The 16,710-nt window shown below is 45.1% G+C and overlaps 1 protein-coding gene across 2 annotated transcripts in view; it reads left to right on the forward strand.

Annotated features, from left to right (window-relative positions):
- Window positions 1-16,710, forward strand: part of KIAA1210 (KIAA1210 ortholog) — a 69,621-nt gene that overhangs the window by 41,619 nt on the left and 11,292 nt on the right. For both annotated transcript variants that reach the window (XM_019521622.1, XM_019521623.1), the window contains exons 4-9: window positions 612-741; window positions 3,824-3,982; window positions 6,887-6,952; window positions 12,323-12,508; window positions 14,071-14,173; window positions 15,475-16,595. In XM_019521622.1, coding sequence (XP_019377167.1) covers window positions 612-741; window positions 3,824-3,982; window positions 6,887-6,952; window positions 12,323-12,508; window positions 14,071-14,173; window positions 15,475-16,595 — 1,765 coding nt within the window. The remainder of the gene's footprint in view (window positions 1-611; window positions 742-3,823; window positions 3,983-6,886; window positions 6,953-12,322; window positions 12,509-14,070; window positions 14,174-15,474; window positions 16,596-16,710) is intronic.

A 16,710-nucleotide genomic window follows, 5' to 3' on the forward strand; every position in this document is an offset into this window, starting at 1 on the left:
GGAGAAGGGGGCTAACATCTAGCAGCTAGTGAAGGGAAGGGCTTTTGAATTCAGTAACTGGCATCAGCGTGGATGGATTTTCTCTAACAATAATGAAGGATGGAAATTTTTTTCAATCAAGGTCTCTGGACAGTGCTGGCAAATGCTGGGGGGGTTGGGGACTAATGGTAGAAAAGGGCAGTAAGAAGGGAGGGGAGATTATAAAAGAGTATTTTGCTTGTGCCACCCCTGGCTGGCTGCAGGGCAAGGCTCAAGGTGGGAGTCTAGGTGTTTTTACAGTATTTATTATGCAGGTTATGGTGGTGTAGATCAAGCTAGGGTGTTATGCCTGGTGCCGTGTAAACACTTAGTGAGATTGTGCCTGTCCCCAAAGTGTACAATCAACACAGAGGAGGTGCACAAAAGAGGGGAGGGGAGGCGGAGGCAGAGAGAGGGACTTGCCCAAGGTCACACAGTAGGGCAGTGGCAGCTCTGGGAACAGAGCCAAGATGTCCGAGTCCCAGTCAAATGGTGTCTTCCCGAGGCAACCACATTCATGTGTCTGACAGCAGAAGGCTAAGGCCTTTCTGGGGGTGGCTGCGAGTTGCTTACAAACCTTTCTTGCCTTCCAGATCCAAAGGAAGCCTGGGAAACAAAGCCCTGTCCCATGACAGTGTCTTCATTTTTGAATCAGCACCAGAAAATGCAGCTGGTGATGCATCGTCTCAGGAGAACATCCCCGGAAGAGTGAAGACCTTGCAGGTAAGCCCGTGTCCCGCGTTTATGGGGCTGGGGGCTGCTGTACATGCCAGGTGCCAGGCTGAAAAGGCTGTGCTTGGATCCTGTACCCAACCGCTTCCTCCTGGTGTGCAGCAGAGTTTGAAACTGGTATTGGAGTGCCCACAATACGCGTGGCCTTGCCGCAGTAACACGGCTTCCCTTTTCCTGCCCCAAATTGTTTACCACCTAGATTTCCCCCCTGATGAGGCACATCCTCTTCTGAGGGGCTTTCCATTCTGTACTTCCTTGCTTCACCTTTTGAACTAAAGTCATTTGTTTTCATGGATTTGTGTCAGTCTCTTGGCGGCAGTTCTGTCCTGAAGTATCTCTCTTCCATTGTCCAGTGGCAATGACTGCTCTGGGTAGGCAGGGTGATGGATGGGTCAGAGCATTCCCAACGACAGCTGTATTTATATCCTTGTTCTCTTATCGCTGTCAGCTGAGGAGACATTCTGCTAGGTCACTTCCTTCTTCCAAGGCACATGCTGAACCCTCCTTGACAACCTCCTTATCAATCCCTTGGTCATGGTTATTGCACTCGGACAGCTGCCTGACTTCCAAGACAGAAATAAAGATTTAAGGTTGTTCCTGGGACTGAAGCAAACTGTTGATAATATGTCCCAAGGCCATGGAGAGGCTTCATTGCAAACTGCTGCTGCAAAACAAGCTTGCATCACATGGTAACGAACGGAAGATGCGCAGAAGGGCTTCTGGCTCCACAGAAATACAGCTGAGGCCAAGTTTCAGGCCAGGATATTGCTTGTAAAACAATGGGAGCAGCAGGGGAAGGGCAGTATGTTTTCATATGACAGGCCTTGTTCAGGAAAAAGCACCTTTCCATTTTGTGTAGTGGGACTCTGCTCTCTACAGCTCCTCGAATGCTCTCCCTCTGCCATGCACTGTGCTTCACTGTGGCAGAGCACTGCCAGGGATAGATTCTACCCAAAAAGAGAGCACATTTCCTTTACCTTAATGCTTGTTTGGATCAAAAATCTGCACATCAGCAAATCCCGATATCGTCTTAGCAATAGTGGACCATCTATTTCTGCCAGTGCAAGAGAAGACTGAATTTTCTCTCTTCTATAACATTTTTCCCATTGCATTTTATCAGTTAAATTCATAAAAGTGGGGCAATTGCAGAATCTGCTCGCACTTCTTTACTTTGAGGTGGTGCACGTGGGTTACAGATCTCATTTGCTGGCTACATATATGTAGTTCTTTGGGCATGGACAGATGATCGCTTATCCTGGAGTAATTTACACTCGTCTGTGTACAAGTGCAAGTTACTCAGGCACTGACAGATGAGGAGCTGTCCCTGGGTGGCACCATGGAGGATGTAGCTCTTCAGTAAGCAATAGTCTGCCTACCTTTAGTAAATGACTGTCCTGGAATGGAAGTGGACAGACAACACCTAAACCCGTGCATCTTCCAATGGGAGTGTTTGACTTCTGATTCTTTCAGGGTAATTTGACTGAGAGGTATAACTCCTGGTTAGAGCTTATATCATTTGTCCACTCATTTTTTTTACACCTGCGTAAGTGTGTGGGCTGTCCATGCCCTTTGAACAGTGTGTCCTGTGTCTAGCATTTGCATTGCTTTTATTTCTCCAGTTGGTTTAGGGAACATGTGCATTGTGCTAGGACAAGTGGAAGCTGTCTGAAGTTAGGGGACTTGGGCCTGACTCTGCCCTGCTCCTTGGGTAGTCACATATCCCCATAGATGCAAAGCAGGGGTAAAATGACAGCACTCTGAAACCGAAGGTGACTCTATGGGCTGGATGCGGCCCTCGGGGCTTCCCACAGCAAGCAGGGAATGCAGAAGAGTGGCAGCCTTAATTTCCAGAGCTCCTGTATCCTTATTTGCCATCACTTTTCCTGCCACCAAATTTCCAGACCTGTGGGGAGCCCTGAAGGCCAGATAATGTGGCTGTGTACCAGATTAGGCCCACAGATTGGTCCTACGCATTGGATTTAGCTCATGCAGGGCAAGATGAGTTGGGTATCCCTGTTCTAAATGCATTATGCAGAGGTATGAATGGCTGCTAGGACTGCAGAGGCTCAGGCATTTGAGGCTTACAAATTCCAGCTCTGGTCCAGTAAGCTAAAGACCCTAAAAGCAGGCCCACCTCTCTGTCAGGCAGCCTCAGAGGAGCCACTTCTTGTTGAGAGGCAAAAGTTCTCTTCAGACCTTGTCTGTACTACAGCTTTGACATAGCTGGCTCAGGCCATGAGCTTCAGAACCGGTGTTTCCTGAGATTGACTTTTGTTTAAGAAGGAACATCTGGCTGCTTGTGGGGTTGCAGACTTTGTTTTATTTTTCTAGGATCACAGTCTGCCAGAGCAGTTTTTTTTATGCATTCTTGCAAAACGTTTCCCATACTCCCTGATAAACATATGTGACTCCTGTCCACATGATTCCTCCCTCTATACTCAGGCTTGGCCAGTGGTATTGGAAGAGGGCGAACAAGGTGATTCTTCGGGAGGCACCAACTTAATTTTCTCTCTTTGTATGAAATACACATGCCAGAAGGATCCTTCAGATCATCACCTGCTTCTTCACGCAGAGGCAGAGCCCAAACACTTTCGCTAAGGGTCTGTGAAGGGTTGTCTGTGGTTAGAAGAGTTTTGCAAAGGAGAGTTGTCCAAATAAACTACAGTTTTGGGAGCCACCAAGCCCCAGCCTCTGGAGGGCTGTGTGAGCATCCTGGTAAATGTTACCACAAATCAGTCTTTACCTGCGCTACCTAATCAAGTATCCGAGAAAGATAGGCATCTGTTAGGAAGAGAGATTAAGTGATTTGACTAAGGTCACTGAATTAATCTGGGGTGATGAGATATCTGCAAAAAGTAAATTGTTTTTAAATCTTTTGAACAGCAGTCGGCTCTCAGGAGTCCTCGAGGAATCAAACTGGGCTAGTTACTAATTTCTCTGGATGCTCTTTTGGGAAGGTTTCGAAAAGCTTCTGCCTGATAACTGGGTAGATGTGTTCTTAATGAAGATTTCTCCCTAAGAGTTAAAGCCATTGAAACACTTTGTTCTTCACTTCCTTTTGTGCCCCCCCCAGCTCCAGTTGCAACAGAACATCAGACTTGGATCTCCTCCTCTCGTTATAACCAGCAGGAAATTGGAAGACCCAGGTGCTGTTTCAGAAGATGACGGATTACCTAGAAGCCCTCCAGAAATTTCCACTCTTCATGAAGTTCTAACGGGTTCGCCAAGCAAGGTATGTACTTCATGCCATGAAAGGGCTTGAGGTTTAAAGTGAATTGTATAGAGTAAAGGTTGGTTGGTCAGCTGGTTTTTTTTTCCCTTTAAATCTGCAGTCAATATAAGTGTTTTGTCATCAGTTATTACGTTTACCTCCCTACCATCTTTTATTTGCACAAAACCCTCAGCTGTGAAACAATGGACAGAATGGTTTCCTTCTTTTAAACCTAATTCCCAAACTGGAAACAAGCAAAACCAAAAAAGTGCTCCTATTGATTTGCTGCCCAGTTTGCAAATAAATGTAAGAGGTTGTTAAAGATAAAATTGTTTGCAGAAGTTCAGCTCGTATTGGAAGAGTAAAAGATAAATGTCTAGAAAGATCAAACCTACTACACTTGAAATCTGAAGTGGATAAGCCTGGAGCACAAAATGATGATATTCAGCTGATGTTCCTTCTAGCATTGTTGATCTATGATGCCTTTGCTTCTGCACCTCACTGAAGACCCATCACTGAATTTCAGGCAGGAATACTCAGAGTCTAGGTTTCTATAATCACTGAATGCATAAAGGCTGCACTGCTGCCTTTAGTTTTTGTGCGCAACTAGAAAAATTGTATAATAACTAGCATCATCTATGGATAAGCTGGTGTGAGAGATACCTGGGGATGTGTTTTGTAACCATATGTCAGTCCTGGCCCAACTCAGCGTAGTCCTACAAAAGATACTAATTGTCTAGAAAATATTCCAGATGCAACTTAAAATATTAGAGACTACAGGTTTAAAAACCATGCCTTTCACTATCAAGTTCTGGTAATGCCTTCTATGTCTATGGACATGCAGGGATGGGCAAAAAGTCTTCAGGAATCACCGACCATATTGTAATAGTCCCTAGAAACAAAGAAGAAAAAAGTGAGTTCTGTTCTCATCTCTTACTGAGTTACTGAAAGCTGCAAGGATCAGCAAAGAGCGCTTTGCGTAACACTGCAATTCACTCGTTAGAATGAAAGGTAAAATATTTGTAGGTAAAACTAACACAGCTGGCAGATTTAAATCAAGTAGTCCTATAGACAGCGTCCTGACTTTGACTCTAAGGTCAGTTAGGATTAAAGGGAAGACCCAAGCAAAAAGGATTTAAACAGTAATGAAAGCAGACAGATAGCTTTTAAAACTCAGCCATTTGTCAACGCCTGCCATTATTTACATTCACCTGGATGTAGCTAATTAATCCAAGTTTACCATGTATGGTTGTGGGAGGTGAGAACTAGCTTCCTCTTTGAAAGGCCTGTTTGAAGACGAGTCAGAACATGGATATACCATCCCAGAATGGTCCAGCAGGATCTTAGAAGAGGTTTCCACAGTGTGCCTGGTGAGTGCAGTGAGTGAAGAAAGGCCACTGTTCCTGTTCAGTTGAGCAGTGATGGATGCCAGCACAGAAACTTCCAGATGAAGGCAGAGCAGAGGGGAGGTGGGAACACTCTTCACTTGCCCGAGGTACCGTATGAAAGGCAAAGCAAACAGAGAGAGAGAAGACATGATTTAAGGAATTCAAGTAACAAGTTCATGATGCAAGATGGATAAAAACCTGTTGCCCATGGGGGAGAACATAGTCCCAATAGTGATAGCAAGGGCACTTGAATGAAAAGAGAACCAAGTGCCTTTTGCCATCTACTGAAAGCTGAAGCTTGACAGTATTACAGTGCTTTACCAGTCAGGATTATGGCAATGGCCTGGAACTCATGTCTCTCAAGGGTGGGGAAAAACAAGGAGCAACACTCCATCAGAAAAGCATGAGCTGAAAAGCAGCTGTTGTCATAAAGATTTAGGCGGAGCAACATTTGGGTAGAGTGACTTGCGTGTTGAAGCATGAGGAAGTAGGATCATTCTTGGGTTCATGAAAGCCTTATTTCCTCAAGTGAAAATGTTATGAGGTTTAAAACATTTTCCTCCTAGAAGTTTATCCCTCTTGTTGAACTGGGAAATGATTGTTCTGCTGAAGGTCACCAAGGTAGCAGAAAGATGGGGCGGTGTGTATGGTGCTAATCTGGGACTCGGGAGACCTGATGAATTCAAACCCCAGCTCCACCCCAGAGGTCCCATGTGATTATGGACAAGTGAGCTTCTCTGATATGTCCACGTGACAAAATACAGGCTGGCGAGCCATCTTAATGCAACTATTTCATTTCTGGTGTCTTCTGAATGAAGGTATCACTGCGCTGTGCTGGGTGGCCATGCCCTCTTTGTGTCCATTCCCTGGCTGTAAAAGTGGGAAGACAGCAGTCCCTATCTCACAGGGTTGCGGTGACGATAATAATACATTAAGGACAGTGAGTCACTCAGCGAGTCCTGTAATAAAAGCCATAAAAGTGTCTTAGAATAGATTATTACAAAATGGCATAGGAATACAGAATGGGGGAACTGAGCTGAGCCCTCCAGGGAAGAAAACATGGCTAAAGAAACTAAAACTCCAGGTGATTCAGTGTGGGCGTGGGGGCTTTATTCATTTATTCCTTGTATTAAGAACTTTCTCCCTGTATTACAATGTTCCAGGGTGTTTCAGTGATGATTGATTTGAGTGAACAAAGCTGGTACTTCTTGTTCTGAATACTCAACAGTGGCAGAAAGTTAGGAGGCTGAGGCATGTATAGCTAGGCACTGAGCTGTTGTGCATTGCAGCCAAGTGCATCTGTGGTAAAGTGCATCTGATAGCATGGAAGAGGCTTCAGTCCTTTGCGTTGGATCAGCAATGACAGACGAATGAATAAACAAACGAATGAGACCCTATGCAGTGGTTAGTGTCCCATGTTAACCTCTCCTGTGTCCTTCCTGTTGTATTTTCTTGTGATTATCCTTTTATATTCGGTCCCTGAGAACTGTATATGTTGCTTCCCCTGACTTATCCTTTTCCTTATTTTATCCCACAGTCCTCCAACCCTGTTCAGCGCCATAGCTCTTTGAGTTTAGGTGGAACAGACAGTGAAGATGAACAGGTAAAGAGTTGCTTTTCCTGCTACTGAAGTGTTGGAGAAAGTTTGTGTGGTACTGATATTGCTACTCTTGTATCTGTTCTGGGTAGATGCCCAAAGGCAAACTTCAAAAGCATGGGTGGATCCAGGATTTTAAAAGGGGGAGGTATGAGAACAGTGACTGACACTGCCGGGGTGGCTGCATCCCTCCTCCAGCCTCCCCACCCCAAACTGGGGCAGGGAGACCACGCACGTGGGCACTTTTTTGAAGTTCCCAAATCAGGTAAAAAATCTCCCTCCTCTCTTTGCTGCACCCCATCCCTTCTCCCATGCGTTCAGGAGGACCTCCCCGCTCCTCCCCGCCTCCCTTCATCTTCTCTACTTACAAAAAGGGGAGACCCACCTGCCACAGCCACTGCTGGGGCTACGGAGAGTGGCTCTGTGGGGAGCCAGGCTTAGCTGGGGACAGTGGTGGCAACAGGTGGGTTCCCTCTCCCCGAGCCTGCTAGGGGCTAGCGAGGAACACCATAGGGAGCCAGGTACAGAGGGGGAAACTGCCTGCTGTTCTTGGCTGAGCCCAGCTTCCCCTGCAACCTAGCTGGAGCGGGGCAGGAGCAGCTGTAGAGCTCGCCCCACCTTTGGGTCAGCTGGGGACAGCGAGGGTGCAAGGAGATGCTGCTTAGTGTGGAGGGGAAGGGAGGAGGTGTTGAGAGTAGGGAATTCTTACTTGCTTAAAAAAGTGCCCAGCTACTGTTCCCACAGTGTGGTCTGAAGAAGAGGTGTAGCTGGATCCACCCCTGTTCACAACCAGTCCAGAGACTGGTGTATGTGTACAGAAAATTGCAGGTGAAGGAGAGTTTTGATCAACAAGCAAAGTAATATCTGAAATCTGCTTGTAGGTAACAGATGAGCAGAAAGAGGGGCTGCATTCTGCATTGTCTGCGTCGGTAGCTTTGGCATCTGTAGTCACACGATATGGACAGTAACATTAACACAACAGAGAACCTGTCAAATTAGCAGAGATAATATAATACTGAAAAACAATTTATTTATGGATACACATTTATATTTATATTGATTGAAAAGAAATGTGTGCACATGCTCATATCTGTGCTTACCTCTAAGGTCTAACAGTAGCTGCTGCCTAGTGAATCCCGTCTATCAGGGTGGTCGCATATAAAGCTCTTGGCCTCTCACAAGTGCCAGGTGTCCCAGTGGAAAAGGGCTTGAGCTAAACTGCAGCCTCCCTCAGGATGTCAGCAGTAGCTGGGAGAAGCTGGTCATACTTGTAGTCCAGCACAACCTAGTCATGACCCAATCATGACCTAGAAGAAGCTGGGGTTATGGTCTCTATGTGAAAACCTAGAGGACTTTCACCCAGACTGTCCATGTCAGCTGGGGCAGAACAGGTTTCCATAGTCTCCAGCATCTGTCAGACTCTCAAGGTAGGTTTGCTGTTTTAGTTAAGCAAATGGCTGGCAGATGTCAGATCATAACCTGGTGACCTCTGATCTCTAATGGCCGTAGCAAAGGTGCCAGGCATGTGCACACATTTCTTTTCAATCAATATAAATATAAATGTGTATGTGTAAACAAATTGTTTTTCAGTATTATATTATCTCTGCTAATTTGACCCCTCTCTAGCTGCAGACAGCCTGCTGCTCTCTGGTCACAGCCCATGGGCATGTCCTTCCCAGGCTCATGGATGGAAAGGGGAGGGGATGTTCATGGGCCCACACCAAATGCTGACACTGCCTGGAGCATGGGTCTCCTCCACATGGGAAACCCACTGAAGAGGAGGTTTAACCCTTCAGATATCCATGAGTAAAGGGTGAGCTGCAGATTGCACATGTGTGCACACAGCCCTGCATGGCGGCCCAGCTATGCAGAGCAGCACCTCCGAGGCCGCTCTTCTCAAACTCTCTGGAGAAGGAGCGGCCATTCAGTGCTGCTGTCCTGCCTGTGGCTGAGAGCCCATCCTGTCCTGTCTCCAGCTTTCTGGAGAGGCTGCCTCCCACTCCCTGAGACTGCAGCCTCCCACTCCCCTGCCTGCTGCTGTCTCAGGAAGCTGCCCATCCAGATGGGTCACACACAGGGCTAGAAAAAACCCTTCTCCAACTAGACGTGCATTATACAGCGAGTCTCTTTGCACATATCAAATTGTAATGTCTGCATTAGCTGACTTGCTTAATGGAAATGTTGCACCTATGTTTATCTGCATTTAAGAAAGTCTTTCCTTAAACCGTCGTCACCTTGGCTGTAACATACGTAACCGTTTTAAAGTAAAACTATGAAGCTGTGGAGCATACGTGTCTTAAATCAGAACTGTACTCCTCCAACAGATACCCTGAACTTAATAGCTATTTTGAATCCATAGCCCTATGTTTTACCTAACAGAAGTGCTATATGTTAAGAAAACTCTCACCTCGTCCTGCTCCTGGGATAAGAGGGGCTAAGTGCAGTGACTGGACTTGACTAGTCCCCTTGCCTTGCTGGAAGTGGTGATAACTTGCAATGGTCTAACCCTGCAATGGTTTTCTGCATTCCTGCTGCCCCCTCTTTGGGAAGCCCTCAAAGGGCATGTGTGTATTTGTACACAGCCGTCAGTGGTCTGCAGATTTATAAATGCACATTTCCTGGCTGTCTGGAAGATAAACACGGGCTATCACTCCAAAAACATAACAACATAAAAACATAAAGTAAATCACTTTCCCGTTTTCAGAGCTGCTACCCAGTGTCAAACCTTTGCCAAATTGCTTTTACAGAGCTCTAACTTCCTTGGCTTCTGCAATTCACATTAATTAAGAGCAAAGCAAAGTCCCAATTTGTGAGGATGAGGAAAGTTAAATTGGTATGGAAGCTGCTCAGGAAAAATCTTTTCTAGCTGCAGTGGTTTTCCTCTACACAAATACCAGTCATAGCAGGATGCCTTCCCTTAAGGATCTGTCCACCCTTTTAACTAAAAGCTAATCATTAAGGTAGAGACTTTTTATTGGCTCCTCTGCCCCGAAGAGAGCGAAATCAATTTCTAGTCACTGCTAGGAAAGCAAAACATCCCTCCCCTCACTGAGATGGGAATACAACACTGGATGTTCACTAAATCCTAGTTTTAGCATGTCCCAGGCACAGATCCTCAGGTAGTGTACATTGCCATGGAGCCCTTAAGAAGCAAGGGCTGATCAGCCCTGCGAGGAAGGTAAGTCTTACAGGACAAAGACAAGCGCAAGCTATTAAGTGCACAGAACCAAAATGCAGCAGAACTGCAGAGTCTGTGTTTTTTTTCCCCTCTAAAATATATGGCAACATGTTACATTCAGGGTCAGCTGCATTTTTGGGCAGAGTGCCAAAAACCACTGGCAACCCCTACCTGCAAGATGTTGGCATGCAGGGGCGGATGGTGGGGGAGCCACAAGAGGCCCGAACCTTGTTGTGGCAGGGCAGCCCTGGCCCCTTCCCTGCCGTCCGCCCCAGCGCACGTGCCAAGCAAAATGCCTTTGTATGCCGTGCTCTGGCACCCGTGCTGGGAGATGCTTATCCCCTGTGTTGCATGTCTTGTCAAACCGTGGATTGGAACCCATACAAATGCAGCAGCGGAGTTTGTACAACAGTGCGTCACTGTTTTCAGGATCAGGCCACTGGTACGCTAAATGGGCACAGCCATCGTTTTAAAACTGTGAGATGGAAGAATTTGTCTGTGGGAAATGGGTAACAGCATTACAATTTGTGTTTCATTCTAGTGAACCGTACAGATTTCTTATTAGTCCTGTAGAATTGTAATCATTTGCTTCTTTCCCAAAGACGTGTTTTTTATTTTTCTTGAGGAATGTACACACTATGAAAAAAGAGAGACCTAAAATGACTGTAACAGATTCGGTGGGGAAGTTGTTTTAATTCTATGAGCTGAAAAGCATCAACAGCAGCAGTTACTTTTTCTTAAATGGAGATGTGTATGATGAGACTGATATTAGGAATATAGTTGGGGGAAAAAGCCTTTTGTAGCACAGCTTCCATTCTGATTCTGGGTTTATAAACCAAACTGAAAATGACGACTCATTCTTGCAACCAGAGTTCAAGGTTTATTTTTCGTTTTAAAGGCAGGCAACCAGATGCAGCCTGTTGGTTTAAATTAAACTGGATGAGCCCTTGGTAAAAGCCAGGATTGTTAACAGATCCTTTTTAAAGTGACTCTTTTATGGATGCTCTTAAGATAATGACTCTTTTAAAAAAAATTGCAAACTTGACTGTATTTCATCAAGGTAGCCAGTATTTATATTGGAAGTCGTAAGCCTTACATTTCATTAAATCCTTGTCCAGTGGAATTTTTCTTTGAATGGAGCTCTGTGCCATCCTGTTTTCTCCAAGTCCTGGCACTCTCCTGTGTACTGTAGATCACTGACTCGTAGCTTGATGCTGCATAATGCGATATAATTATTCACAATGTGGGAAGCTGCACATTCTTGTCTGAAGAGTCTGTAGGAACATTTTATTTACTCAGCATTGATTACATTTCCCTGACCCTGAGTTATGTTTCCCATTCAGGCAAACCCCAAATCTGAATGCCAAACCCCTTACAAACTCCCATGTTTCATGGTACTGTGGCTTGAACCATAGAAAACAGCAATTTTTTAATGTTAAAGCTCATTTGAGTGCCTATGAAACTACCAGTCTCCCGGCCAGCCAACCTAGTTTGAGTTTCAAACTAGTCACAAAACCAGGCAAGCTTTGCCTAGCTTTTGGGTTTCAGTGCAAACGTGTCTGCCTGCTCAGTTTATAAGAGAATCATCTTTTTCTGCGCTACAGACATTTGGTTCCCAAGGCTAGTTATTGTGGGGATGTCTGTACCTCCAAAACGGTCCAGGGCTGCTAGATGCAATGGGGAGCAGGACTGTTGTGTGAGTTCATTGGGGGGGGGAAATGAAAGCACCGAATGACTGCCTTTGAACCTGAGATGGTAAGGAGCAGTGAGCACTAATACTTCTGTGCCTGTATACTGCGCACTGGCTGCTACTGTCCTGAGGAAAAAGCAAAGGGGACCTTGTTTAAAAAAACTGCAGCAGTGTCTCCTGCTGGTGCAAGTAGGTATTGCTAATTGCTCATTAATATTTATAGGACCTGGGAGAGGGGCGGCAAAAGCTGATAGTAGGCAAAAGGAAAGCTCAGCTGTGCCCCACTTCTGTGTCAGGTACAATCAGTGACAAAGAAATCCATTGGCATGGGACACCTGCTCTTTAAAGTGCTGAAAAATTCAGCAGCTAATGTCTTAATGCCATTTGGTTTTGGAGTGAAAACACTCAAAACCAGTCATATGAGCTAGAAGAAGGTGGCAATGGGGACTGCTTTCTCAGGTACAGGAGAGCCAAGCAAAATACATAACGACGTACTGGTGTTTTACAGATCCCCTCTGAAGCCCCCTGTGCAGTCCTTGCCAGTCCAGCCTCCCAAGCCAGCAGCATGCTTCCTGTTGACTTCAGCACTCCTGCCAGTCCTGTGGGCTGTCTGGATACTTCTGCAGCTAAGCACAGGATTGCACTAAACCCACGGAAACAGAGAGTCTTCACCAGTAAGAACCAGCAAATCCTGGTAAGTCTTGCTGTGGGGATGAGGGCACCATGGGAGATGCTGGTGTATGTCATGTGCATCCCATGAGCAGGTTCAATACCAGAATAGGTGCGACTGATTCCAGTGGGAATTGTCCTGTGGGCTTTAATAGAGAGTGGATCAGACAGCTGTCCTGTTTTGAGCTGAAACTCTTCCTGTGCAGCCAGGAGCAGGAGAATTGTGCTAGGGTGAGAATTAAGTTGTGGAAACAAATTGACACAAATGATCAACAGGATAATAGAGCAATCTGTGGAATAAAGCAACCGACAGATCGGCTTAGTCAGAGCTGGTCAAAAGATGAGAAGTCAGTCCTATGGAAAAGTTTGGGCCCAAAGGTTTTTTACTTGAAAATTTCACAACTGTAACTCCAAAGGATTTTTGGAGGGTTTTGTTCAAATCAAAATGGGGGGGAAAGAAATCAAGTTTTTCTCCCCCTCCTCTTCCTTTTTCCAATGGAAAAAAGCAAAGAGAGGGCAAACCTCCTATACCCAAAAGTTGATTTTGGTTTCATCGATGTGAATAAAACTGGAAACGGTTGTGTCCTGATTATTTCAATGAAAAGGTTTTGAAAGATTTATTTATTTATTTATTTATTTATTTATTGCAAAAGGGTTTTGTTTTGGGGTTTTTTTGTGGGGGGGAGGCAGGAAAAGCTTTTGTATTGCTTGACAAGATGGTTGTTTGTTTGTTTTTTAAACAAACCTTTTCTACAAAAAATAGTTCAACTAACTCTCTTTTGAATCCTTTGCATCCCAAAGTTGCACTACTGTAAGAAGCCTTGGACTAGCCTTGGCCCTCGCAGCAACTGGGGTTTTGAAACCTAACATATGGAGCCTTGTGATTTCCTCCATTTGCAATGGCAGAGGGGATCACAACTGGGTGGGGAGGCTTCTGCTGGGAGAAGACACTTGTTCCTCAGACCCTGAAAAGTATATTGTGGAGGTGGGGGGCGTATAGGATGTAAAGGGTCTCTCTGGGAGCAGTATGGCAGAGAGGTACAGAGCAGCTCCATGCAGCATATTTTTCTCTGCACCAAGAGCTTGTCCAAATGAAAATCTTTTCTGGAACAATTGTTTTTAGGAGGAATAAGGATTCCCTTGCTTTTGTGGCTTTTTTGCTCTTGGGACTAGGGAGAAATACCCTGCCAGGTGGACTGAGATATAAGGGAACATGTTTCCCCACAGAATCTGTGATGCTCTTTGTGCTGCAGCCCATGAAAGCATAGCCATTTCTGATCTCCTGATGACATGACATATCTGATGTATTCTCCTCTATCCTGCCATGAGATGCTTTGAAAGCATCTTGTGTCAAAAAATGTCAATTCTACAATTATTCTGAAATCAAAGAGTTGCATTCTGAAGCATGGATGTCTTGCTCAGATCTTCATTGCAGTGGCAACATTTATTCAGGGCATGGTTTAAGTTCCAGTACAGGATTTTTTTCCCCCATGTGTGTACCAGTATGTATGTGTATGTGCTTGTTTTTTATAGACAATGTAAGCTGTGTGCATAATTTTTTACTCTGAACTCATTGCATCACGGTAGGTAGAGCAACTGGAAAATGAGTTGAGCTTTCCTGAAGCTGGAGAAAAGAAGAAAAGTTTGGCAAAATTACTTGACAGTGACCAGCAGGAAACTAACTGGGAAGGTAATGCCTAATTTGAAGGGTGTGTTTTTAAATCGTATAAATGAATTTTGGTGGAGATTACGAGTCAAGCCTATAGAATCCAGGTTTGACTGAAAGCTGTATTATAGCTAGGCTGCTTTTGTTTTGTTTCGTTTTTTTACTTTATTTTATTTTCATAAAATCATAAGCTCTTACCCTACTGTCAGGCACTGGCAAAGTAGCAGTTGGTGGCAAGAAGTGTCATGTGCTGTGCTAAACAAGCAAGTGACGGTGATGCTAAATGGGTTGATCAACGTTGTGGAAGGCAGTAAAAAAATGGATAGGAGTAACTTTTACTAAAGCACATACGTCACAGAGGAGCCTAAATCTCATTGGCAGGGGCTTAGCTTTCAGTTTTAAAAATGCTCCCCTAGGCCCATGAAAACTGCCTCACACCCTGCCCCTGGAAAAGGCCATCTTGAGAGATGCTGTGAAGTGTGTGTTTAAAAGAAGTAAGTACATTTCCCTTGATAACTCATTCTGAATGCAGTAGTAAAATCAACTGAAACTTTTACAAATTGTCCCAGTTTTTTACAAGCCCCGACGTCAGTCAGTGTGCCATAAACCCACTGAGTGACTGCAGTGATAGCCAGAACATCAATGCTTTGCTATTAAGCCAAGCTCATGGACCAAACCCACAGGGCACTTAATGTTTTCTGTGTGGGGCTTAGTGCTTATGGCTCTCAGAAGTGAAAGAGGGAGTGAGGATTCTCAGCATCTCACGGGATTGGCGTTAAAGTAAAAGATGGGTGAATGCAGTCCAGCTCTTTGGCCTCATTTGGTAGGTAGCTCAGCATCTTCTACTGCCTTTACAAATCACCTGGAGACCTGCTGGTCCCAAAGTATTTGGCCAGATCTGTAAGCTCAGATTTTGTTAAAAGACATAATTCTGGGAGTTAAACTCAGAAACAGCACAACAACAGGAAAAGCTTTCCACTGCTGGTACTGTGGGTTGTATAGTCCTGAGACTGCTGATATGTTAGTTATTATGGTGATTTTGTTATGGCTTGGATACTTGAACTCAGGGAATTGGACTGAATTCAATAATTGAGCAAGCACCAGCCAGTTCTCAGCCCTGCTACGTATTCAAATGGAAACCACACTATTTCACTAGCGCATCACCCGTTTCAATGTATTTTGACAGTGTTTGGGCATCTCACAAATGGCTTGAAAATGTTTGGGAATGGTTAGAAAGTAACCGAAGTGCACAAAATGAATGAGTCAGAGCTGTTGTATGAGCTGTAACCTTACAACAGAGGTTGTTTCTATTCTACTCGATACAGGTTCAGCAGTCCAGGAAGAGAGAAATGTAAAGGGGAGCAGTGCTAAGGAGCTACCAACCACAACAAAGGCTACCAATGTTGCAGATCACTCCTGGAGTTCTCTCCCAATGGCAGAAGTATTTTGTACTGTGCTGCAAGAAGATTCATGCTTTACAGAAGCAGACCATCACTGTAAAGTATCTGCATCCTGTCCGAAGGTTCAACCTTCTCTAGTGAAGGCTGAGGAAGAGACCAAAGCAGAGGAGGAATCAGGATCTCGCTGCTTTGAGGAATCTATTGGCGAATTCAAGTTGCATCAGCAAAATACTGATCCAGAAGAAATTGCACCCTCTGGTTCCCTACAGGCTGAAACAGAAGCAGCTGTCTTTCTGGATATGTTAACATCAGATTTAGGTAGCCGCTGCATGGAAAAGGAGGCTGTAAATGCAGTGGAAGATGCCATCCAGGGATCTCTAACAAACCTTATGGACCAAAGTGACAAAGAGTCTGAAGACTCGGGTCTGATGCTTGTAGGTAAAGCTGAAGATCGTCCATGTACTGCTGAGAGCAGTTTCATCCAGCCCAACCCAGATCCTGCTCTGTGTATATCACAGGTTCATTTAGCCATTTTGGAGGCTTCCGCTGAGAGGGAGAAGACGGCCGTTTCCATGCTTGAAGACACATTGGCACCAAAAGACATTAAAGAAACATGCGAATTTATAGAATTTAAACCACCCACAGACCTCACAGAAACAGAAAAAAGCTCGTCTGTGTCCATCTTGGAGGTAGACTGCACGCTGCCTCAGAGCAAAGCAAACAAAGACTTACCTTCTAAAATGCCTTGTCCTGTTGCAAAGATTAGTCAGGGCAGTCAGCAGACGGGCGCATCTGACAATTTGGAAAAACCTTCCCTCGGATGCCTCGCCTCCTCAAGCCTGGCAGGTTTCAAGAGTTATTTCCCTTCTAATGGCGATGTTAAGGAGAACCAGTCAGGCAACATCACTTCTCAAAAGAAAAGAAAGAAAGAAAGCAAATCCTCAGACAGTGTGAAGACTCCACTCAAATCTGCTGCTACTAAGCCAGTTCGATTCACCATTGCTCCCGCCTGGCAAAGATCTCTTTCAGGGGGGTCCAGCTCCAAGGAAGACTCCTGCGCTAGAAGCTCCCCAACGTCACCCATACGGCCGGAGTTCTTTGAAGGAACAGCAAAAGAGCACGCTTACTTCGATGCAGCCATGCAAGAGTCTATCAAGAACA

The sequence above is a fragment of the Gavialis gangeticus genome, unplaced genomic scaffold (assembly GCF_001723915.1).
Source record: "Gavialis gangeticus isolate Ggan-Ray unplaced genomic scaffold, GavGan_comp1, whole genome shotgun sequence".
Taxonomy (NCBI): domain Eukaryota; kingdom Metazoa; phylum Chordata; order Crocodylia; family Gavialidae; genus Gavialis; species Gavialis gangeticus.